This window comes from Lottia gigantea (genome assembly GCF_000327385.1).
Source record: "Lottia gigantea unplaced genomic scaffold LOTGIsca_113, whole genome shotgun sequence".
NCBI lineage: Eukaryota > Metazoa > Mollusca > Gastropoda > Lottiidae > Lottia > Lottia gigantea.
This window is the reverse complement of record NW_008707077.1, coordinates 1,268-27,538: the sequence shown is the minus strand read 5'-3', so window position 1 is coordinate 27,538 and position 26,271 is coordinate 1,268. Positions and strand designations below refer to the sequence as shown.

General features: G+C 30.6%; 3 protein-coding genes across 3 annotated transcripts; 2 read left to right on the top strand and 1 right to left on the bottom strand.

Annotated features, from left to right (window-relative positions):
* Nucleotides 1-3,308: 3,308 nt before the first annotated feature.
* Nucleotides 3,309-8,742, top strand: LOTGIDRAFT_137255 (hypothetical protein; the record flags this gene model as incomplete). Its single annotated transcript, XM_009047491.1, has 10 exons — nucleotides 3,309-3,446; nucleotides 5,192-5,334; nucleotides 5,721-5,785; nucleotides 5,951-6,030; nucleotides 6,511-6,640; nucleotides 7,139-7,214; nucleotides 7,443-7,567; nucleotides 7,887-7,972; nucleotides 8,222-8,302; nucleotides 8,608-8,742. 10 exons carry the CDS (start codon nucleotides 3,309-3,311, stop codon nucleotides 8,740-8,742), a joined length of 1,059 nt encoding a protein of 352 aa, XP_009045739.1.
* Nucleotides 8,743-12,036: 3,294 nt separating this feature from the next.
* Nucleotides 12,037-13,555, bottom strand: LOTGIDRAFT_224304 (hypothetical protein). Its single transcript, XM_009047490.1, has 3 exons — nucleotides 13,433-13,555; nucleotides 12,903-13,034; nucleotides 12,037-12,737 (listed from the first exon to the last, which is right to left on the bottom strand). The coding sequence occupies exons 1-3, from the start codon at nucleotides 13,440-13,442 to the stop codon at nucleotides 12,655-12,657; spliced, it is 225 nt and encodes a 74-aa protein (XP_009045738.1). The 5' UTR covers nucleotides 13,443-13,555; the 3' UTR covers nucleotides 12,037-12,654.
* Nucleotides 13,556-14,296: 741 nt separating this feature from the next.
* LOTGIDRAFT_137237 (hypothetical protein) lies at nucleotides 14,297-25,431 on the top strand (the record flags this gene model as incomplete). The annotated part of the gene is made up of 29 exons (XM_009047489.1): nucleotides 14,297-14,415; nucleotides 14,806-14,962; nucleotides 15,224-15,343; nucleotides 15,671-15,805; nucleotides 16,022-16,106; nucleotides 16,553-16,681; nucleotides 16,939-17,026; nucleotides 17,178-17,242; nucleotides 17,845-17,936; nucleotides 18,266-18,388; nucleotides 18,553-18,644; nucleotides 18,760-18,858; nucleotides 19,041-19,167; nucleotides 19,262-19,335; nucleotides 19,556-19,750; nucleotides 20,174-20,260; nucleotides 20,380-20,463; nucleotides 20,581-20,725; nucleotides 21,102-21,222; nucleotides 21,343-21,434; nucleotides 21,707-21,784; nucleotides 22,062-22,183; nucleotides 22,615-22,717; nucleotides 22,855-22,938; nucleotides 23,252-23,530; nucleotides 23,764-24,027; nucleotides 24,487-24,516; nucleotides 24,580-24,762; nucleotides 25,075-25,431. 29 exons carry the CDS (start codon nucleotides 14,297-14,299, stop codon nucleotides 25,429-25,431), a joined length of 3,729 nt encoding a protein of 1,242 aa, XP_009045737.1.
* Nucleotides 25,432-26,271: the final 840 nt, after the last annotated feature.

Genomic DNA, 26,271 nt, shown 5'->3' with positions numbered 1-26,271 from the left:
TTATAGTGAAGTTAGATTGGGAAAAACGTGGAACTCCAGGAGTCGTAATATGCAAATGTGCTCAACCGCGTTCATATATGATTAGGACAAAATACGGATTATTCCGAAGAAATCGTAAACATTTATTTCTTGCTAATTAAGTTCGATTTGCTGCTAATGCGTTCGATGAAGATTTTGATCCGATTGATATAGATATTCGAGTTAACAATCATCAGGAGGTGAATCCACCGGATCCACCTCCTGATATTCCTCAATTTCCAGTTCGTGTAGAACAACCTGTCTTGCGTCGCTCAGGTCGTACAATTGTTAAACCTGCGCGATATCGTGATTAAATAGCAGTACATCGAAATTTATGTTGTGTATTAAAAGTTATTAAGTAAATAACAGAATAATTGTGTTAATTGAAAAGATTATTATTAGTGTATGCATTTCAGATCAAACTAGTGATACATAGTTTTAAAATAGTTATTTAAATTAAAAGGAGGGAGATGTTGAGAATATGAACACTAGTTTGATAAAGACTATAGCTATAAATAGAATATTGATATAGACTATAGATTGCATGCATGGTCACTATTAGTATTATAAAGTTTGCAGTCATCCTTGCTAGTCATGTAACATGTGCTTGATGTCTTATATATAAATCTTATTAATGCAATAGCTGTTTTCATTCCATCCTGATGAGCGAATGCCAGTCGGCCTCTGGTGATTCGACAGTAGGGGCTGAAATTAACAGGTCAAGTCGTTCGGATGGGACAATAAACCGAATATCCTTCGACAGTTACTGCTGTTCTGGTAAAAATTTACCCCACATTATCCGTCTTCATTAACCCATTAGGCGCAGAAAAGTTGACCGCGTTTCAATTCGTTACAAGCATGAAAATAACGTAAGTATCAAAATGTACAATCACAAGTGTATCGTCAGCTGAACTTGAACCAGGTACCATGACTATAAAAGAATAGAATCTCCATATAAGACGATATTATCGGGCAAAAAAACAAATAAAATAAAGACCGGACGATATGATTTGACATTTTTCCTATACCGGTATACCGTTGCGATGAGCGATATTTTGGTCACAATAAACAGTCAGAACTAAGCATAATTGAAGATGTCACATACATAATTAAGAATAATACTTGTTAAATTAGGCAGGTCGCCATTTGGTGAATCTCACTAGGGCACTTTTGTGGCATTTTGGTCAGAACCCAACCTATTTAGTCCATGAATCCCCTTCCTTCAAACTATTGGGTCCTCGAGAGATTTTTATGGCGTGTTCTTTACATATTACAGTACCTATATCTCTCGGTAAATGCAAGAGTTTGATAAGGGAATGCTATCATAATCTATGCATGTATTGTATTGTACAATGGGAATGCAACACTATAGATACCATTGGTTTTGATAGATAATTGTGTCAAACTGAAAACAGCCCGACCCCATAAGCCCGGTGGCTAAATTGCTTGGCTTACTTTACCATATCAAATGAAAATTTGACAATGCGTGTTAGATCTTGGGCTTGATGTCAGTTTTTAAATAATTTAAAGATCAAAATGCAATTGCTAATACTTATGTGAATAGAAAGTAGAGGTGTTTTCCTGACTTTGAAAAATATCAATTTGTCTCACATGTCCATAATTAACTTATAATTAGCTATAGAAGTGAATTCCCAGCAGAATACCAATGAGTGACAGATCAAGAAATATCAAAAAGTATTTTTTTGGGTTTATCCAGACTGTTCATAAACGGACCTTTATGATTGGTTAAAACTCTTATTTATATGCAATAAGAACATAATGATATGATTAAGAATACATGATAATTCATAAGAAACACAAATTAATCAAATAGATTGCTTAATTTGTCACCAAAAAATAAGGAAACCCATGTTTAAAGCAGACACAATAAACGAGATGCTTTATAACAATACATTACAAAGAGTTTATTTCCGGAAATTTTCTATAGCCTACCATGATATGCCAACCTATCGTCATAAAATATTGTCTATATCGAGATACGATACACAAAAAAATCTATCGCCCAACTCTACGATATATCCATTAAAGTAAATATTTCTTGATATACACCCGTCTAATCATGTTTCAAAATTACTTAGTTTAATGAATTATTGCTTCGTTATATTGACTTATTGGAATATAGAAGGATTCTGCTGTAAGTTATGACACCTGTTAAGTCCATTGGTGAACAAAGACACGTTTTAACCAAGTTTAACAATTTCAATTTTTTGATCATCTTAAGAGGTAGAAAACGTTTAAAAAAATAGATTCGCCTTCCGTAATATTGAGAATCTGAAATGTATGAATAGTAACAGTTTTTTTTTATATATCAATGGATTCTGATAATTTTTTTTACTCATGAATCTGAAGAATTTAATATAGCCTATGTTACTTATCTAAATGCATATCAAAATGCATCCTATCATGCAAGGTCAATAAAAAAGAGGATATAGCATAAATGCATGATTATTACGGTAAACACAGAAGATTTATGTTATAAACTTTTTTGTCTTTCATTTGAGCCCAACACTATAGGATTGAGTCCTCCACTATTATACGGGCCACAGTAAAAATGTACTCGGGTAAGCAAAATATTCATGTAAAAGTAGGCTATATTACGTTGCGTTCCACGAGGTTTATGCACATCAGAAGTAAAGATCATCTAATAAATTGTAGACTAAACATGTAGATTGTTATGGTTTGGGAGAGTCAACTTCAGAGGCGAAAAACAGACTTGCCAGGCGTTCTTAACACTGGTGGAATAATGTAATCAAACGATCAAAAAGATGATAAACTGCGGACCGATAAATTTTGCATGACACTCGTTGCAAAGAAATAAACCGTATTTTCTTTCATCCACAGGAAATGTATGCTAGTAAACCATTGGATCATTCACCTTGACATCTTTGGGCACTTTGATGGTAATGTACGCTAGAAAATACAACCAACTTCTGAGATTCGATAAAAACAATGCCTAATTATGTCAAGGTATGAGTGTAGTGGCAAATCAAAAGGTGGAAATTAAGTCATTTGCACAATTTTTTTTATTCTTTTATCAAATCCACATAACAAATTTGTTGAACCCATGGTGACAGAATATCCCGATTTTCCCTTTGCGACATTGTTGCTAAAAATAGTGATTTTTTTCGTCATTTCCACTTCCGTTCACCGACATCCGCCTTCCTTCAGATAAAGTGTAATAAATACGACAATTTCTTGAATTTGTTAAAAAATTGGTTATTTCACAATCAAGGATATATTTTACCCGCTTGTACAAGATGAACGATGGAATGCCCAGGGGGTTTCAACCGAAAAAAACCCCTATTTCTAATGAATATCGCATGACAGGCACTGTTTTAGGGTTGGGAATAAATGGAAGAGTTGTCGAGTGTTTTCATCGAGCATCAGGCGAAAAATTTGCCTTAAAGGTTAGTTGTCATTCAAATTGAGTTGTGGTCAAATCTTACATACATCACTTCCTTTTCCTTATTCTAAAATTGTGATTATTATTATAGTGGTGTAACCTATTTTCGTGGATATAAGGATTCAACCTCGAATTTCATCAAAGTTAAAAAAAAAAAGGAAAAAAATTTTTATGTCTTAGAGGTTTCCTCAGATATTCTACCAAATGATTAAAATTGGTTTATTTCGATTTTCTTTATGAATCCTTCACTTTGACCCATATTTCATGAGCAACCAACTCGGCAACGGTGGCAGAATGCGTTTCCTATTTTCGTGTACAATGTTTGATCTATAAATAAGTCTAGAAAAACACATTGTATAGATACCAGGTGGTATAATTAACTTCTCTTAGTATTTATCTTTAATATCAATTAATTATAACTAGTGACAATTCCTTCAAAGAACCATGATTTAAAAACATAATAGTGACAGACAAAATAAGATGCGTAGCGTGATTTATTGCTAAAAGTCACTCAAACAACATAAGAATATGGTCCACTTTGTGCTCCATAGAAATTTTCTTCTGACACGGAATTTGTAGTTGATCACATGACTTCATTCGTTGGACTACATTCTAGCAGACGACACTTGGAACTCCGATTACCGCTTGGGATTATATGGAAATTCGGCCAATAAAAAATGGTGACGTTTGGTAATAACTGAAATCTGCCATTATGTATTTGTCAAAGTATACATTAATACATTTTACCTTGCTTAAAACTACTGGATTCATTCTACAAGCTGATATTGTACAGAAAAGTCATGTTTATTAAAACAAACTAATGCGGAGGTCGCGCAAGGTCGCTCAAGGTCGCTCATGTAAATTATTAATCCTTTCCAGATATCCACGAATAATAGGTTTCCACGAAATTAGGCTACTTGACTGTAAATATAAAGCCAGTCAATAGTTCTGAGTGTGTGTCTATGTCATGTTTCATCAGATTTATAAAATTCTGGGTAAGGGAATCAGGACAACTCGGACCAAAACATACTCGGCCCACTTTTTTTTACCAAAATTATTCCACTTTATAACTTACTTTACTGTGACCTTCCTCTTTGATTTTAATATAATTATCTTTCACTACAAACTCGGACCACTTTACCTGGGACTTGAGTTTGTTGAAAAATATTATCATTGTTTAGTCTAATTCGCGTAAAAAGTGTGCCGATTTTGTCTTGAAAAGTGTGCCAAGTTTGTCTTGAAAATTGGGCCTAGTTTGACATTGGGCCAAGTTGTCTTGCATTCTTCGTTAAACACTGACAGGGCAGCGTCAAACAAAACTATCTTGATTTTAAGTATTATTTAGGCATTTAGATCTATAGCTAAATCTCATACATGCACCTCAGATATAATTTATTCAAGAATGAGAATTCAGTGATTGAGGTAAAGGTGTGTGCTTCTCCAAATCCTGTCAATTATCTTAAGATAATGCCATTGATGTGACTTGTCCACTGTAACCCCAACCAGGTGATCAACACTCTGGCATAGATTATAGACTACAATGTGGTACTGTGATAGGGATATCATAGAATATCTGGTAATGTCTTGATGGACCAACAAAATTTCCTTTTTCTATTGTTAGAGCATGAATTGAGCTCAAATAAAAGGAGCTGGTAGGGCCAGATTTGTCTGGCTAAATTAATTATTGTTTGATAGATTTTAGAATGATAAATTGAATACTGGTGCATGAATGTATAATGTACATTATAGGTATTAAAGGATGTACCAAAGGCAAGAAGAGAAGTTGACCTTCACTGGAGGGCTGGCTTAAATTCTAAACATATTGTGAAAATTATGGATGTTTTTGAAAATAATTATTCTGGTCAAAGATGCCTTCTTGTGGTTATGGAATGGTAAGTTTAAAAGTTTGATAAAAATATTGATAGATTACTGAATTTCAAACTAGACTCCCATTGACATTTTACTTTCTTGCCACAAAAATTTAAACAACAGTGTTACATTAGAATGATTTGGGAATTGATATCCTTTTATAACATCTTACTTATATTATTTTTTTACTTATAACATATTTTTTTTTAACCATTTCTCAGCAAAAGCTAACTTTTCATCATATGACTGACTATGTTTCAATCATTAAGTCCAACTTTTAATGTTGAATGTACATCTTCATTAGAAGGAAAGATTCTTACCTAATGTACCCTTTCTTTACCTGCTTGTTTAGGGGGATATTTTGAGCACGCATACAGCTAAAAATGTATAAATATTGACTTTATTGCAGTATGGAAGGTGGAGAATTATTTACAAGAATTCAAGAGAGAGCAGACTCAGCATTTACTGAAAGAGGTAAACAGAGCAAGATAATGTTTGGATAATCCCAGCTTAAAAATCAACATATGGCACAATGTATTATTGTTTAAAAACAGGAGAACCAGACTATCCTTGTTGAATTGGTTTATATTACATGTATATATATCATTGTTACATTTTATATGGTTTGTTTGTTTTTAGAGGCAGCAGGTATAATAAGGGATATTGCCAGTGCTATAGCTCATTTACACTCAATGGAAATAGCACACAGAGATTTAAAGGTAAAAAAAAGATTATACACAGCGCAACAAGTATGGCTGGGCTATATACCGGTATTGTGATATATCCCGATATGGGAGTTCATTTCATTAGTAATATTGACTGATTAAAAAAAATACAGAAATATTACCTCAATAAATTTCGCTATATATATACTTATATTGCGATTGATTAAATGCTTAATATCATGTTTCTACTTGAACCAATATAGTAACAAGTGTTAGTTTTTGCATTACACTTGTTACTGGGGCTGTGCAATGCTGGTTCATGTGGAAACATCATATTAAGCATTAACAAATGTAGCACTGTTATGAAATTTTAAGATTAAAAAGAAATGATTAATTATAGAGCATGATGAAGCTTGACAGTTTGTCATATGTTACAGTTGTCAATTGAGATTTTGTGTAAATTTTTGACAAAAGAATTTAAATGGAAAAGCACTAGTAGTTCAAGTCAATATTTCATTACTTATTCTTTTACAGCCAGAAAATCTTTTGTATAGTTCCAAAGATGAAAATACCAAAGTTCTAAAATTAACAGATTTTGGTTTTGCTAAAGAAATTGCTGCCGTCAAATCACTACAGACACCTTGCTATACTCCGTATTATGTTGGTAAGTGTTACATTTTAGATGACTATGGACGTATATCGTTTTCACTTGTGCAGTTGCTTTGAGATATTGTCATTAATCTAGCATGAATACATCAAAATAGTCAGGAAAGGAAATAAAGACTACTATCTTGATTCCAATTGAAGAAACTTTGCCTATAAATTTATTTTGGTGAATCTTGGATGACTTCTATTATTATTTTGACTTACTATTTAGGTGAGATCTCAGATGAATCATGGTTCTTTTTTTAAACGTGTTGACTTGGACTAGTACATGGGAAACATTTTGATCCATATTAAATTTGGGGATGATCAGACCATGAATTGGGCCTGTGCTGTAACTATTTTTGTGCTGTTTAAACCATCGGTTGAACATGTAGCTTTGTTTGAAATTTAATACAAGCTCGTATAAGACACTTTTAGTTAATCTGCTTTTGAATTATTTTAATGTATAAGAGAGTCAACTGTTCGATATTAAATTATATTTATTGCTTATTTTCAGCTCCTGAAGTCTTAGGTCCAGAAAAATATGATAAATCATGTGACATGTGGTCATTAGGAGTTATAATGTATATATTGTAAGTATTAATGGTATGTCATCCTCTTCTTTATAATATATGTAATAAAAGTTCTATCTTCTTCCAAAATTTGCCATGGAACTAATTTCTGTGACGGAAGCAATGATTTTGGAAAAAACTGTTAACAATATCTTGAAATTAAGGTTTTTCTGAGTGCAAAATTGAGTTCTACTTTTAGTTAAGAAGACACTTTCTTAAAGAATAGTATTATTTGAAATTATTTTTCAGATTGTGTGGTTATCCGCCATTTTATAGCAACCATGGTGCCCCTATATCTCCAGGTATGAAGAAGCGTATTCGTAATGGTCAGTATGAATTTCCTAATCCAGAATGGAGTAGAGTTTCACAAGATGGTAAGATTAGTACAGTAACATTGAATTGTATTGTTTGACTGTCACATATCAATAGGTGCTGAAAATCGTATATCAGCTTAGTGCAAATTATACCTATCATAATGAATGAGACAGAAAAGGACAGTTTCAGAAAGATGAATGTTTAGTTGATAATTTCTCAACTAATCACTGATGCTTTTGTGAAGAAAATTTAATCTGTTTTTCAGAAATTTCAATAGCATTGAGACTTACTGAGTATTTATTCCTTATTTTTACCCAAAATTGATTTAGAACCTTTCATCAGTCAAATTTTTTATACCAGACTTTTTATTTTTACCAGCCAAAGATCTAATTAAGGGTTTATTAAAAACAGATCCTGAACAGCGCTTAACGATTCAGGATGTATTACGTACGAAATGGATATCGGTGAGTATAACTTTGCTTTTATTAAGGAAATCAATCATTAATGTGCACTGTTAATTTTACTGTTAACAGTTAATCTCCGACTCTTAGACTCTCGGTAGTATTTGAAGTTGATATTTTAATTCATAGAAAACTGATTGGCAAGACAATATTCTGATAGCATCGTAGCATTGACAGTGGTATTTTGACCCATCTTATATTTATGAATATAAATTTATATTTATCAATATTTCATTTTATGATTATTTTTAGGATCATACATTAGTACCCCCAACTCCTCTCATGTCAGCTAGAATCTTACAAGAAGAAGGTGATGTCTGGATGGATGTTCAGGTAATCTGTAAACAATTTTACTGAGTACTGCAGTTAACTTATTATACCAGATCAAAATTTACTGATGTCTAAACAACCTAAAAGTATTGATCCTAATCTGTGGTCAAAACTAAACTCAACTTCAAAAGTCAAAAACATATGAATATTTATTACTTTCATCTATGTTTTGCCTAAATACAAATAACTTAACTTGAAATATCACTAGGTGCAATTTACAATTATTTATAAGGCATGTTACATCAGATCAGATCACATAAGATCTAATCCATGATACAATTCTTCAATGAATATTTTTATCATTACAGGAAGAAATGACTAATGCCTTAGCTACAATGAGAGTAGATTATGATGCCTCTATAAATATTAAAAGTTTACAAGATTCAAATAATCCCATCCTAAATAAACGGAGAAAGAAAGAAGAAAGCTCAGCAGCTGTTTAATTTTACCTTTATAGTTAGGTTTTAATTAATACTTGTTTTTGATTAATTTTTGTTGCCATATATATATATAGACTGTTTGATGACCCAGAAGTTTACAGGACAACTTTCTGCATTGAAAATATGGTCACATCTGCCATATCTAAATGATATGACAAATTTTATACAGATAATATCCAAAATTAATTAGTGCAGGCTAGAAACTGCACTTCATGTTAAAGCTCATTACATAATGTATTGGTATGGTTCTATCACAAAAGTTCTTTGATCTACGCCAGTGCTTTCATTGAGACTTGTCTCAATACACCCTAATACAAAAGAGAAATGCAGCCTGAAATAGTTTGCATATTTGTATTATTCTTTTTTATGATGTTCTGTGAATACCATTTTGTTGTATTCAAAACAAACTACCATAATACATGCCAGAAACTTTAATATGTAGTTTAGTAATAAAATGGATAATCTATAAAGAGCATTAAGAATTTAAGGAAAGATTAGAGAGAAAAGTGTGAGTTGAATTAATAATGTACAAATTGTAAATATGAAGTAAACTGTCATAATATGTTATTAATCAAACTGTAAATTTTTGGGTCTAGATTTATATTAATGATAAAAATCTTTTGGAATTTCCTACTTGACCCACGACCTAGACTTATTTAATATCAGGCTGGCAGCATTATTTCTAACTTGTAAAAATAACATTTATATCTGAAGGGGTCTGGAGCAGTTTTGTTAGTGTGGTATTTCACACCAAGTAAAATTTTGTTTACCACAAATTTTGATCATAAGAAATATAGGACACATACAAAAATTCTCACTGTATCTTATTGAAATTTAAGTGTCCCATAAATGTATATTTTAAAGAATTTTCAATAAATAATTGTGAACAATTTTTTAATGAATATAAAATAAGTTTATAGAGTTTGAATATTCAGCTATACTTTCAATTTGATACCATTCTTTATCAAACTTTTTGTTACCATTTGTAGTAATTACTATTAGTGCTATATATTGGTGAATCGATACATCACATTACATGTATTGTAATGTATTGATATTAAGCATACCAGACAAACATGTTCATACATATAAAAAGATAAGGTGTAACTTTTCGTTTATTACTATTGGATACGTATCGTGTTGTATCTCTTTTTTGACGATAAGTATTGTATCATGGCAATACCCTACACTAGTACCGGTAGTATTGCTAGTTTTTTTCCGGAATTTCGTAAACAAATTGAAAATCCATTTTTATCTCTTTTTTCAGACTTATGTTGTATTATAATCTTAGAAACAAATCTAAAAACTCCTTGAAAAGTATTTAGATTCATATTTGTTATTTTAAACTATGTCATTTTGGTTAATTCTAGATGACTTTGTTGTATTTATTCTGCTTTTTTGATACAAAGTTAAATTTTCTGCCAGTATTTTTTTTACACTCTTCAATTCAACTCACTGTAGCTTAAGGATTTTATAATGGTTTATATGCACCTTTTTAAATTACTGTACTTATTAAGTGTAAAGATTTTGAATAGAGATGTATCCATAATTTGAAGCAGATGTAGATTTTCATTGCTTTATATTTTATAGCCCTTATTGAGACAGTATGGATTTTGGAGCCACTTGTAGATAATCAAAATTATTTTTATATTAATAACATAGGTTATATCAATATTTGGTGTATATAGTATGTTATATAATTATAATCATATATTATGTTCAAAATAATCTTATCTGTTATTAGCTCATGAATTAGATTGAGTTGCTCAGTTTTATTAGGATAATTGTTTTGAAGTCTAGTTATTCTATTAGTTTCTAGATTCTTTCATTTATACGTTGACTGCCATAAACATTACATCAATACAAAGTACATGTATGGAATTCAATTTTAGCTTCCCATAACTTTTCTCCATTTATTGGTTACTTGATATGTTACAGAATGATTGCCATATTATGTCAGTATTTCTGTGAATAGCTATGCATTTTTTATAGAGAAGTTTATGTCTGTTTCACACATTTTAATAGTTGTGCCTTTAAATTTCAGAGCCTGTGCAAACCATCACCTTAGATTCCCCCTGTTACTTTTCTTACATCAGTATATATATCACAATTTTTAAATATTAATGCCCAGTGATACTCTTTTTCTGTTTAAAAACATTTATTAGTATTTTGTATTTCTCACTTTTTGTCTTGAATGTAGTAATATATGGTAGAAGATATCTAAAATGGTAAGTCATGGGTAATCTAAGATCTTATTAATAACATAAGTGAAAGGCCGTAAGTGTTGCATTTAGGGTATAGACCAATTTGATTTTAGGATTGACTTAAATGACTTTTGCCATTGTTATATAAAATTCATAATTATCTCAGTGACTTTGCATTTCACTTTTGTAGAATCTTACTTCTTATTAAACTGCCTATTATTATAGACATAAATTTTATCTCAAATAATCATGGTCTGAAAAGCATTGATGCTATGAACATTAAATTATAAGAGTCAAATAATCATGCCAAATTTATTTTCTAATAGCTTTCAAGTAAATATTTTTTTACTGTTGAAAAATGTAGATCCCAAAATTAGGGCATTCAATGTTTGCATTGTTCATATATAAAAAAAATGTCAATTTCCATTAAAAAATTTTGAATTGATAGGTCAGCAGAATATTGCTGGATCATTTTATTTTCCATGTGAAATGTTAAGAATTGTCATATAGTATTGCTGAATATTTTTAAATTTACTTTTCTGCAACAGAATTAGAATAGAAATATTTGATTGAAGAATTGTACATAATTCATATACTTTTACAAATGTTAGTAGTGGGCAATAGTCAGGCATAGGTTGGATTAGTTTGTGTATTACAATACACTGGCTAATCTATCCAATTATTACTACTTATTTGTGGCAGATGAAATGAAAATAATAAATTATGAGAATCATGTCAATTTAAGCAAGATGTACAGTAGTCTGAATTGTTCTTTAATATATATACTAGTAATATAAATATATAGAAAAATTATATCTTGTTGTTCATGTTCCGCATTTGTAAATAACCATAGTAGAATTCTTGCTGTATTTAGCCATTCATCCTCTGATTGTAGAAAGCTATGCTTTTTGTGCTTAAGTGCAGTCTAATTAAAATAGACTAAATTTCCAAGCGTTGGATATTGAAGATATTTTAGTAGCTGGCGGTATCCTTGAATGGATGAATGTTCAAGGGAGCCGTGGTTAGACCCTAACAGAATTGGCTTTATTTAAAAACATTGGTTTGAAATATCTTTAAATTGTTATGATAGAAATTTACAGAATAGAAATATGATTTATTACCACAATATTTACAATATTTATTTACATCACAGAAGAAAACCACAAGTTTGTTTAGAAAATAAACCCCATTTTAACACCCATACCAATTGTATAATATGTTAAAGCACATATCTATGCACCCATGCCATGATCCATGTATGAATAGAAACATATATATTAAATGATATTAAGATGAACAAATATCAATTACATTTGAAAATAAAATTGTTCAATTAGTTCATACAATTGTTCCACAATGAAACATGGCAGAAATATGTGCTATTTTTGAATGTGTTGAACAGATGATGATGATGAAAGTTACATTGGTCTGTAAGTATAAGAAAGAAATGGCACTTCTTCTAAACCAATGCTTGCTGCTGTCATCATAGACTTGCATACCTGATTGTGTAAATCACCAAGCAGCTGGATTTTATACACCATACACTTGTTCTTTTACTTCTAGGAATATGATAATGTTATATCCATGAATAGATACTTTTATATTGCCTTCAAGATAAGTAACGATAAACAATGAATTTTGAATAACCTGTTGGGTGCTCATATGTCTTGACACTTGATGAAAGGTTCGTATTTGAAAGAAGTCATTCAGATCAGTCTATTAATAAGACATAAAATGCCATTAAAATACAAGTCAATGCCACAGGAATATGTAATCTGGTTCCTATCACAGATGCTGCAAAAAAATATTTAAAATTAGTTTGAATAAGGTAAGCTTTAAAAAAGTATCCAAATTAAATTAACCAGAAGATTTAACTTATCTGTCAGACAGTTAGCTGTATAAGATAAAGAAAAAAATCTACCTTAAGATGTTAAATACATCAAAAAGACTAAATATTACCTTTATAAAATATACCCAAAAAACCTTTTTTCTCTGATAAAAACCATTGTTTTAATCTTGGTATACGGCTCATATAGGCACAAGTACAAATAACCAATACACTGAACACTAGCAGACCATCAAAGGAATAAGCTTAAAGAAAAATATTAATTTTGAGTAATGATAGTATATACATATTTTTCGTTTTTCAAAAAACATTAAAATATTGACTTGTTTAACCCAAAGAATACATGAGATGTCAAATGCAATAAATAATGGTAGGGTAACTAATTTGGGACTGGGAGAAAAGTGCACTTATTCACAGGTAAGGCCCTATATTTCCAAAGCTAAGGAAAAAGTTGATTTAAATATTAAAGAAATGACAGAAAAAATTCCATCCAGAAATCATTGAAACGATAATTGACACTGTCTGTGTCAATGACTGTCATTGCAGTCAGTTCAGTGTCTGTTATTCAAGACACATTACAAATTACAATTACATTTTCAAGTTACATTACATAATCTATGTCTACTAATAAATAACTACCAACCGTTTGTCATTTTCACGACCTATTTCAGAGATAGTGGTTTACGTGCTGGGAAATGAGAAAACAAGTTATTGTCCTAAAGTATCAGTTCATTTTGATTTGCAAAAAAAAAACTTTTCTTATTTTAAACCGGAAGTTGATATGTGGCCGGAAAATAATAGACTTTTAGATAAGCTAAAACGAAAAGATTAATATTCATCTTGTTTTTGCTATTCTCAACTGAGATTGAGGTTTAGAAATAGGTAGCCTACAAATAAGTTCACGAGTTCCAATTCTACACTAAGCTATTTATTGAAAACAAATTCGTTTGTAAACAATTTTAAGGAACCGACTTAACCCGGAAGTATTCTTAGTTTGACCTCTCCCACATGTGAAAATTAAGGTGATGCAACGAAAAGGAAATTATTAGCAATTTTAAGCAAAAAAAAACGATTGTTTACCACCTTAGATCAAGTTTGAACAGGTAGAAGGCGACAAGGTAAAGTAATAGGATCAGTGGAGTTTTGCTTTTATTGATGTGACTTATTCAAGATAGTAGTGTTACTCGATCAACATCTGCTTGGTTTGTGTTACTCTAGTACAATTTTTTTTGTTTCTATATGCAACCAGACTAGATTTTGTAGTAGAATTTTGATGCCTATCATTATCGTTTAGTCTGTGAAACACAGACCCTTGCATCATTTGATAGGAAATTAAAAGGCTGTTTGGTGAAGACAACGCTCAGCACTTGGCTACAAAAGCAAAAGATCTGCTGTGAACATTTTATCATTCATGGATGGATCAAGCTCATGTTGAGTTTAGTTACAAAATATCTGTTGTGAAAATATTTACAAATTATCAGGAATGTTTATTTTTTTTTTTCAGACAATGACTCAGCCAGTGCCTGAGAGCATAAACTTTCCAGCTGAAGAAGAAAAGATTCTCCAGTTCTGGAAGGATATAGATGCTTTTCAAACTGCATTAAAACAATCGAAAGGAAGACCAAGGTTGAATATTCAATGACGTTATCTTAGCGACCATTATTGTTTATGGCAACTTTCCAAATTAAACAAAACAAAGATTTATAGTCTTAGATTAACTATGGGTTTTTAACCAATCAAAACAAAAAATTTCGCTTTGATTTTACAGAAGGAAATTTTTTTGTATGTATACTGTTTATATTGAAATGTGAAACTTACAACATACAAAATCTGATCATTAATCTCTTCTATGAGTTTGATCTCAGGAAAATGAAATTTGAAATGCAGATAGAATTTATAGGAGGCTAAGTGGTGTAAATTAATTTTATTTATATGTTGGGACTCTCTTAAGACCTTAAGAATGTACATTTTTTACATTTATCCACTATCATTGTTAATTGATATGTTGGTTTTCAGATACTCTTTCTATGATGGACCACCATTTGCAACAGGGTTGCCTCATTATGGTCACATACTAGCAGGAACTATCAAAGATACAGTGACAAGATGGGCACATCAGAGTGGTTTCCATGTTGAGCGAAGATTTGGATGGGATTGTCATGGACTGCCTGTGGTAAGAATATATTATAGAACAAAACTATCTTAGTTATGAAACTAAGCATTGATATTAAAGTATCACTTCCAGTCCAATGACAGTAGTAAAATTGAATGCAAATATTGGCTAACACCTATTGAATATATCAAACCAATGTTTGAAGTCATACAGAAATATATTTTTTGTTAGATACATGTGATAAATACATAACATTTGCCATTACAAATCAGAGCTTTTCCCTTATATAGATATTAATATATTATCTGTTTCTATTTGTAGGAGTATGAAATTGATAAAAGTTTAGGTATAAAAGGACCAGAAGATGTAGCTAAGATGGGTATTAGAGCTTATAATGCTGAATGTAGAAAGATTGTTTCTCGATATTCAACTGAATGGGAGGTTAGTATAAAACTCATCTCCAAACTATTACTAGTTATATCAGAAAGAAGGAAAGAAACAACCATATTTTACAAGGGTAAGAACATCCGGGCTACAAGCTGAACTGGTCCTCATGGCATTGGTTGTTCCTGGATTATCCATACCCATTTCCAGTTGGGTCAATATAGTAAGAAACTATAACTCACAGCCATCATTAATTTTGTTTCCTCAAGCATATGACATCATGATTCTAACACTCTGACCAACTGTACATCACTCATGTCCTTAGAGTTTAAGGTGCTTAAGGTCATGTAGATGTTGATACTTATTTAAACTATTCTCTTTCAGGAAATAGTAAGTCGTCTTGGAAGATGGATTGATTTTAAGAATGATTATAAGACTATTTATCCGTGGTTTATGGAGTCTATATGGTGGGTGTTTAAAGAGCTCTATAACAATGGACTTGTTTATCAAGGATACAAGGTAATGTTATAAATTCACTAATAGCTAGGATAAATGTTATCTTCTATCTCTTGTTATTATAAAAATGGAAGATGTTTTCCCACTTAAATACAATGATTAAACTATAATTTTATAATATAATTGCTGATATCTTGTTCTTGTTAGTCTTATTGTTACTGAAATAACCAGTTAAAATAAATCTTCTACATATTTTATAACAATATTGCTTATTTGTAGGTAATGCCTTACTCTACAGCCTGTAACACTCCATTGTCTAATTTTGAATCTGGACAGAATTATAAAGATGTAACTGATCCTGCAGGTATGTTTTTGATTTTGTTTTTATGATTTTCCCTACTAGACTGGATGCCGGTGTAAGATTTTATGCTGATATTCAAGCATCATTGATCATAATTGGGTTCACATTTCTTATTAGTTTAGTGTCCAAACTCAACGAATGGACTGAATTATAAAATTAAATTCTAAAAACTATATCAAAACACACAGGAATCATTTTAGTTCACATCATGTGCTCATTTACCAGCATTCTCTGGTAATATTTAGAGTAAAAAGGCAAGAAGTAGATTTCACATAAGATTGAATAATGATAAATAATTTCTTACTTCGAACAAATATCTGCCCGTGAATAGAACAAACTCATGATTTTCAGATTGCTCTTCCCTTTAATGAATCTGAGGTACTTTTTTTCTTACTTAAATTTGTATTGTCATCATATTCGTTCATTATTTTTTGATATATTTGTTACAGTGTATGTAAGTTTTCCATTAGATGAAGACCCAAATGTATCTATGGTAGCATGGACCACCACACCCTGGACACTCCCAAGTAACCTAGCTCTTTGTGTTAATGCTGATATGGATTATGTCAAAATAAAAGGTAACAGAATTGTTTAACTAAATATTTGAACAAGAATTGTATTTGTCAGCTGAGAAATGAAGCAGTGATTTATGCTGAATGCCTTAATATTTAAGACAAAGATACATGAAATTTATAAGATACAGAACCTTATTTACTGAGATAATAAAAAATTGAAATAGCACCAATAAAATATGGACACATTGTTAAAGCTTGTTTTGGTCAAAGTCTTAATCTATGATGAACGTTGATTTTATAAATGATTTTATGTATTGTAGATTTGAACACTAGTAATGTGTATATTATATTAGAAGCTAGAATAGAGGCCTTGTTTAAATCACCTGATGAGTACAAGGTTTTGGATAAGTAAGTACTGTAAAGCAAGTTATGTTCAATAGCTAAACATATTTTTCTTTCTATTTCTTTTTTGCTTGAATAACAGTTAATAAACTATTTGATTAGAGTCAATAGTTTTGTGCAATGTAGTTTGATAACAGGTTTATTTCACATATTATAGGTTTAAAGGTAAAACACTAGAAGGAAAGACATATAAACCATTGTTTGATTATTTTCAAGATGTAAGTTACATTGTCTTTAAGAACTTGCAACAGGGTTTGCACAGCCTTGAAAAACCCTTGAATTCCGTCCGTTGCCTTGAAAAACCTTGATTTCCAAAAAAGTCTTTGAAAACACCATAAAAAAACCATTTTCTCTTGAAAAGTCCTTGAATTTTGAGTTGAGTCAAATTGTGTATATTTTTATCATTAACCCCATTGACAAATATTAACTATCTTTATTGATTTCACAGTTCAGAAGTAAGGTACATGTGTATTCTGTCAGACTAATGTTCTTGAAAAGTCCTTGAATTTCAAAGCCCAGAGTCCTTGAAAAGTCTTTGAGTTTTTGAGGCAAAGTGCTGTATGAACCCTGTGCAATGTTGTGTTGAATTTTTGATGTCTATTGTCTTATTTTGAATCAATTTTTTTTGATCAGTTGGTTTACTACAGTCTTAGAAATTTATTATTTATTTGTTGTGCTCACGATATACAATGTGAAAAATAAAGTTCATAAATTAGATGCCACTTTTTCCAAGATTGAGGTTCACAATTACTCTTACATATACTCAAAGAAATCAATATCAATCCTTTTTCCAAACAGTCAGCTTGTTCTGTTTCAGTTGAAAGTAAAAAATGGAGCTTTTAAAATTCTGACAGACAATTATGTATCAGCTGAAAGTGGTACAGGAGTTGTACATCAAGCTCCATATTTTGGTGAGGTGAGTAATACTTTAATATGTAAAATCCATATATTTCATTTGTTTTCTTTGGTTACTCTGGTTATTAAGTTTTGAAGACATTTTATGATCTTCTCAAACTTATGAGAAATGTAGCATTATTTTATATCAAACTTTGAACCTTGTTCAAGCTGACCATCTTGGATTTCATGTAATACTTTATGATATACATGTAATTCAAACATTGATCCTATTTTTGTTAGTTTTATTCACTTTAGTTACTGATTTATTTAAAGAGAATTTATTGATTTTGATACTGTGTCTGTTTATCATATACATTCATTACTTCTTTCTTTTATTCTATCTGCTAGGATGATCAACGTATATCATTGAAATATGGTATAATAACTAAAGAAATGAAGATTGTTTGTCCTGTAGATGCTAGTGGTAAATTTACAGAAGAAGTTCATCATTTTAAAGGTCTACATGTAAAGGTAATTTCAAGCCATAACCAAATATTTAGTTTTTACTTCAAGACATCTGTATTAAGGAAGAGTCAAATGGGAGTTAATCCATTATTTGTTCCTATGCTATACTTCATTAATGATATTCTACTTTCAATATGTTAACAATATTGTCATATTGGTTATATTTGTAGGAAGCTGATAAACATATTATAAAACATTTAAAACAGGCAGGAAGAATGGTTTATGCTGGAACAGTGAATCATAGTTATCCTTTCTGTTGGAGGTATATATCACTATTTGTATAACTATGAAATACTATTGCAGCTTGTGTTTTGAAAGCAATGTGTTTATGAGTTATTTTTTCAAAGTTTTTTAATTATTGTGTTTGATATTTGTAGATCAGAGACACCATTGATCTATCGTGCTGTACCAAGTTGGTTTGTTCGTGTTGAACAAGCAGTAGACAATCTTTTAGCTAATAATGAAAAAACTTATTGGTAAGTGTATTTGAACAATATAGATTTAGAATGTTATATAATGAAGAAAGGTAACTATGTTTAAATTCATAAGGAAATTGAGATATAGAAGGTTACTCAGGTATATTATGATATTTAAGATTTATCATTGTCCTGTCATATTGCAGTTTAATAAGCTTCAAGTTGATGTCAATTATTTTCAGGGTTCCTGATTTTATAAAAGAGAAGAGGTTTGCTAATTGGTTGAAGAATGCTAGAGACTGGGCTATATCACGTAATAGATATTGGGGTACACCTATACCACTGTGGATCAGTGATGATGGTGAAGAGGTAATATACTATGATTCTATGTGTTTGATGTAACTATGTTATTTGGAACATTTGACTATACCATGACTTGTTATTGTTTATTTCTATTGTATAGATTGTATGTGTTGGTTCAATAGAAGAATTGAATAAATTGACTGGTGCTAATGTTACAGATCTTCATAGAGAAAAGTTTGTATAGATTTATTACTTGAAACTTGCTCTTCACATGTCATTTTCATTAAATATTCTTTATTATTTTGGAAACAAGAATTTACTTATAACAGTAGCATTGAGTATTGATATATTTGGAAACTGAATGCAACAGTTAGGACTCTCTTAATATCTCGAAGGAGATTTATCAAATGATGTAATAGGAATATATAGCTTTACTATGTCTTTTATTTGACAGTATTGATGATCTAACCATACCATCTAAACTTGGTAAAGGTGTTTTAAGAAGGGTATCAGAAGTGTTTGATTGTTGGTTTGAAAGTGGAAGTATGCCTTATGCACAGGCTCATTTCCCATTTGAGCATAAAAAGGAATTTGAAGATAGTTTTCCTGCTGATTTTATTGCTGAGGGAATTGATCAGACTCGAGGGTGGTAAGTTGTTTGTTTAATCTTCTGCTTTAGGTAGATTGTATTTCTTTAAAATAGTAAAACAATAACTCTGTAATTAACCATATTAAATCACTCATTCAGAGTGTGGATTGCCATAGTTGACTGTCTTATACAGTATAATATATTTTGTTCTTTCAACCTATTGGTGTTAAATTTTCAAGTCAAAGTCCAAAGATTAAATGAATTTGACAATATTGCTATTGAACTACGGCTGTAGTTGCTGTAAACACATGCTCAGCCTAAGCAAACAGGCCTCTCTGAAACCCAGGACCCACTCGTAAAGTACAAATACTAATAATGTATATTTAGGCATACTTATTTTGACTTTTTTGAACCTTTATTTTAAGAACTATGTCCATTTGAGCTCACTTATGATTGTTTTACATTTCTATTTGTATTTTATAGGTTCTACACATTATTAGTATTATCAACTTTACTATTTGGAAAACCACCATTTAAGAACCTCATTGTTAATGGTTTAGTTCTAGCAAAGTAAGTTATGTTTTAAGATATTTTTTCTAGTTCTTACACTATACAACATTGATACTATATTACTATGATAATAAAGTATCGAAGTTATTGTATTTATTATGAGTTGTTTATTTTATTAGAGATGGTACAAAGATGAGTAAAAGTAAAAAGAACTACCCTGATGTGAAAGAAATTGTCAATCAGTTTGGTGCTGATGCTGTCAGGTGAGACAATATTTATTAAGTTATTGGCATTGACAATTTGATATTTTCTATTATGGGTTATGCATAACTAACATAGGTAAACAAAGAAAACATCTGATAATGTTGTTATTTATTTAGGTTATACTTAATCAATTCACCAGCTGTCCGTGCTGATTCATTAAGATTTAAAGAAGAAGGTGTAAGAGATATATTAAAAGATGTTTTTCTACCCTGGTATAATGCTTATAGATTCCTTATGCAGAATGTTGAGAAATTAGAAAGGGTAAGATTAGAATATTATTAGTGACATTTAGTTTACTGGCAGAGAATGTAAATCTGAAGTTGCTTGATTCAGTTATGATAATCTGTTCAGTTTATCGTCCTAAACTCACCAGAATGTTAGCCATTCCTTAAGTCTAGACTGGAGAATTTAGTGCAGGACAGTATATACTTCTAATTTATTGTGGCAAATTGTTAAGATATATAAGTCCAATAAAACTTCATGGAAATCGATCAAAATTCTTTTTCACACATAGCTTAACATGACTCTTTCTTCTTTATTAAGTAAAATTTTTTCCTGATGAGGCATGTAAGCTTTAATTTTTTTATGGAGAATTTGATGAACACTTGCTAACATTATTAGTTTTGGTTGCTTTCAGGAGGAAGGAATTAAGATATGTTATAATGAAAAGACGACTATAATATCTAGTAACTATATGGACAGATGGATTTTATCATTCACTCAATCATTAGTTAAATATGTTAAAGAAGAAATGGCTGGTAAGTTTATGATTGATAAGCAGTAAATTAACAAAGTTAATATAACAGACATGGGTGTTTAAGTATGTGTCATAAATTTAAAAATCAATCAAACTTATTAAGTTTATAATTAAATTTCAGCCTATAGACTGTATACAGTGACACCTAGATTAGTCAAGTTTGTAGATCAGTTAACCAATTGGTATGTTAGAATGAATAGAAAAAGGTTAAAGGTAGGGTGACCTCATTCATGAAGTTTTTAAACTCTTGTACATTATGAACCTAACATATGAATCTAACAGCCATCAAGTTATGTTTGCCTTCAAAAAAACAAAAATGTGTAAGAAATCTTCTTTCTTTTTTAGATTGATCTAATTTTGGTAACATTCACAAAACATTCTTGTTTTTCATTACTGTCAATAGAGGAATTCAATTTCTTTGTCATTAGTTCATTAAATCAAAAAAATATTTTTAGAAATTGGAAATTTTATTTTTTTCTTTAAAGGGAGATGGTGGTGTAGAAGATTGTCAGATGGCTATAGAAACTTTATATTCTGTTGTCATGACGATGACTAAAGTTATGGTAAGTATATATCTCCTATCCTCAAATCAATTCCTTTAAAACGTCCCCTCATAGGAATATAAAATGGTCACGATTTCAAAGCTCCACACTGTGAGAAAATGTTGATATCTTAAAAAAGCTTCTGAAGACTCTTTTGTTCTGATGGACAACGTTGAATTATAGAAATAGAAATCATTAAACAGATCATTACTGAATGGCTTAGCCAGGAAAAGCACACATGAAATTTCTTTCGTCTCTATTTCAAATATCATTATACATAGTATTGCTTTGATTTTAGGCTCCATTTATTCCGTTTCTAACAGAACATATGTACCAGAATCTACGATTGTTACAAGATACTGTGGAAGGTGATAAAACTGATACTAGAAGTGTTCATTTTACTATGATACCTCCAGTTAGGTATGTATATTATTATAATACATCTATAACATGGGGAGTGGGTAAATAAAACTTCAAGATTTATGTATATGTGTAAATGATCCTTGCTATAAGTTTTGAAGCTATGGCCTGGAGAATGAAGCAAAGACAGTTGAGTCAATCTGATTCAAAAAAACTTGGATGTAATTATTAAGGTATATGGTAAATAAAATTAGAATCATCTGATGCAGAACAGAAAAAAGATTTTTGTGTAGATGATGTAGTGAGCTTTGGAAGAACATACATTGTAAATTTATTTTGTCTGATACTTACTAGAGATAATTTCCACATGGATTTAGATATTGAAAAATCACGAGACACTATGATTTTTAATAATTTAGTGGGCTTGTAACATTCTTTTATTCATACATTCACTCATTCATTCATCCTCCATAACTCTTATTGTATTACAGAGAAAACTTGATAGATAAAAAGATAGAAGAGGCAGTGAGTAGAATGCAGACTGTAATAGAATTGGGTCGAGTTGTTCGTGATAGAAAAACTCTGCCTACTAAGGTACAGTACAATCATTTTAAGACCCGTTTACTTTATTCCATAAATCAATTAAAATGATTGGAGTTAAACCAGGATGTGATTTTGTCTTATATTATTTATTTTATTGATTATGATCTATGTCCCTTTCCTTGTTTCAGTATCCATTAAAAGAAATAGTAGCTATACATCAAGATACAGCAGCTACAGATGATATTAAATCATTGGAAAAATATATACTAGAGGTATGTAAAATTGTGATTTTATTTGCAAGATCTCAACAGTTGGAAATAGGAAAATTTCTCTGGTACATTGTAGAGCATGTTTGTTATTATTGGCTCATTCAAAGAAAGTAAAGTAGGATATAAAATAATGGTACTTTTTGTTAGTTATTTTGATTATATTTGATATTCTAAAATGTAATATTTGTGAGTAGTAAAATCACCATGAATCTTTAAAAGTAAATTATCAACAGGATATTAGATCGAGTCAATCTTTCTGTGTATCAAGATATCAATTTCAGTTGGTCATCAAATCTATGTTATTTCAATTATAAAGGAATTGAATGTTAGAACCTTAACAGTGACTACAGATAAAGAAAAATATGGTGTCCGTCTTCGTGCAGAACCAGACCACAAAACATTAGGTTTAAAATTAAAGGGTGAATTTAAGAAAGTTACAGATGAAATCCGAAAACTGGCTGACAAGTTATTGGTGAATTTTAAAAAAATAGGAGAAATAGAGGTGTTAGGACATAAATTAGTTCATGAAGATTTAAGATTGATGTATGTATCTGATTCAGAAGGCTCAAATTATGAAACTCATTCGGAAGGAGAGGTGAGTTAAAGACTGTTCAATTTTCCATGTTCTGAGGGGTTTCGGCGAACGAAATTCATGTTAGATTTCATGTACATATTCTACCTGTTATAAACTTAATTCTGCATTGATAAAGGTCACTATATAGCAACCTTCTTTTAAGAACAAAGGGGTTACGAGAAAAACAAGGTGTGTGAGAAAACTAAAAGAGAGAAAAAGGGGTGTAGATTTATGTTCATATGTTTATTTTTCAGATTCTGATACTATTAGATGTGACTCCAGATCAATCTATGATAGATGAAGGTGTGGCTAGAGAAGTTATCAATAGAATACAGAAATTACGTAAAAAGGCCAAGCTTCAACCTTCAGATGAGATAACAGTATTTTATAAGGCCAGTGAGAATCTTGATAATGTTATAAAGAACTACACTGACTTTATCTGTAATACCATAAAACAACAGCTACAACCCTACACTACCACTCCTAGTGGTAATATTATAATAACTGAGAGTATGAAGGTATGTTATAGTTATTTTACTCTAAAAGTAGGTCTATTGTTTTGAAAAATTTTTTGCTTTTGGACTTGGAGACAGTTGGTTAGAGTTTTGGTTCTTACATGTCGTCATTTGCTTGGTTACGCTGAACATATAAATAATCTTCACTCAAAAATGAGTCAACCCAGCTGTAAATGGGTACAGATAATGCGGGAAAGATCAATACCAAAGTTACGCAAAGGCAGAGCTGGTAATTGAACCCAAGTTGTTATCCTTGTAAAAAAAATATAGTTGTTCTTTTTTTCAAGCATAACATTGAGTTTAAACCCATTATTATCCAGATTAACTGAAATTTGCTCTGAGTTCTTGAATTTTTGATTGTCAAAGGATCTTTTTCTTATTGGGCAGATGGAAAAAAGTTTATATTTTCATGACTGTTAAATAGAATTTACTTCAGAAATTCATGATATCTTTCTTTTGTAGATTAAAGACAACACATTAGAAATGACAATAGTAGGAGATGTAAAGAGATCAGAATCTACTGTACAAACATCAAGTTCTACAACTCCTGCCAAGAACCAGACTTCTCTATTACCAGCTCCAGTTGTTAATAATGTCAAACCCTTAGTTCCTTTTATTAATCTAAGTTTGTGTGGTAACTTAATGTCTCAAGAAGGTTTCCATGGAAACCAGGGTACTCTATTGTTAGAAAATCCAGTAGGAGAAAATAAGTTGTCAGGCACACAGTTTTTAGAGCAGGTAAAATTATTTTCTCTTCGTAGATTCTTATTGCAACTCTCAATGATGTTAATTGTATGGCAGAGTTGCTGAAATCTTACTGATATTATGTACAACAAATTATATGTAAAATCAATGAAAAAAATATTGTTTATGTGCATGGCAGAGTTTAATAGTTATTCTTCCGGCATAGTGATTTGTATTGTATGATTATGGTGGCTTTCTTTGGTATACAAAAACCATTGACAACATTCATTCAGTTTTTATATTTCAAAAGTTATCTCTTTGTGAGGCTATATGTTCTCAGTTTTTATTGTTGATCATTCGTTTTAGGTCCAATCTGTGTTTGGATTACGTGGACGCAATATCCAAGTCCATTCAGACTCTGGTTTAAAACGGGAAGTAACAGAGAAATCAGACATCAAATCATTTAGCAGTAAAACACTGTATGTTACCCCTACTAATGGTATTAAAGTCACGGCTCCTAGTTCCACTTTCACCTCTCCTGTTTGTCATTTTGCTAATGTGGAGGTGTTAAGTAAGGGCGTTAAGTCAACAAAGGGAGTGTTATTGTTAGAAAATCCTAGAGGAGATGTTTTCAGCTTTTCACATCTATTAAAACAAGTGAGTGATGATTTTATTGAACATTTTGATTTGTTTTTGGCTTCCTTGAATCCAAAAGAACAATGATAATCCTGTGTCTATTTTATAAATTTGTTATTATGATATATTAAAAAAGGTTTTTTTTGTGTAAGGTATATATGCCTAGTTTCCCATTAGGTTGTTCATATCTTGCCATTTTATGATTTTAACTTTGAAATACTAAGTTTTAAGTGAAGTTCAAGCTCACTATTTGTGTAGGTCAAATATTAATTTAATGGTTCCATCCTAATAATACTCAACTCCTGAGTACATGGACAGTAGAAAATACTAGCTTGAATTAAATTGATAATATTTTTTTTATAGGTTGGTGCTGTATTTAAATTAAACAGTAAACCTATAGTAATGAGTAAGAGTAAAGATAAATCAGGAGAATTAACAGAGAATAACACTAGTGATGTTTTAACACTCCATTCTCAACAACTATATGTTTTATAATTTATTGTCATCTCATATTCTTTAATCTCTTTCATTTCTTAAGATTGTCAAATTTGATTACTGAAAAATTTTGTGAAGTATAACCTACAACTGGCATGTATGATTTTATAGATCATTTTTCTTCTTCCAAAATTGGGCCCCTTTTCTGAGATTTAAACACATGACTATTTGTTTTGTGACAGACATTATTACAAATATTTCTGAATACTTATTTATTGTATATCTCATATAACTAGACAGTCAAGTTCTCTCACACTTCAAAATTAAGTTACAAATCTTAACTGTTCTCATGCCAACAAAAATTATATTATTTGATTATTATAATTTGAAATTCTAAATAGAAATCTCTAAAGTGCTTAACATATGCCTAAAATTATTCTCCAACACAGCTATCAAAATAAAAATAAAAATCATCCATTGAAATATACAAGA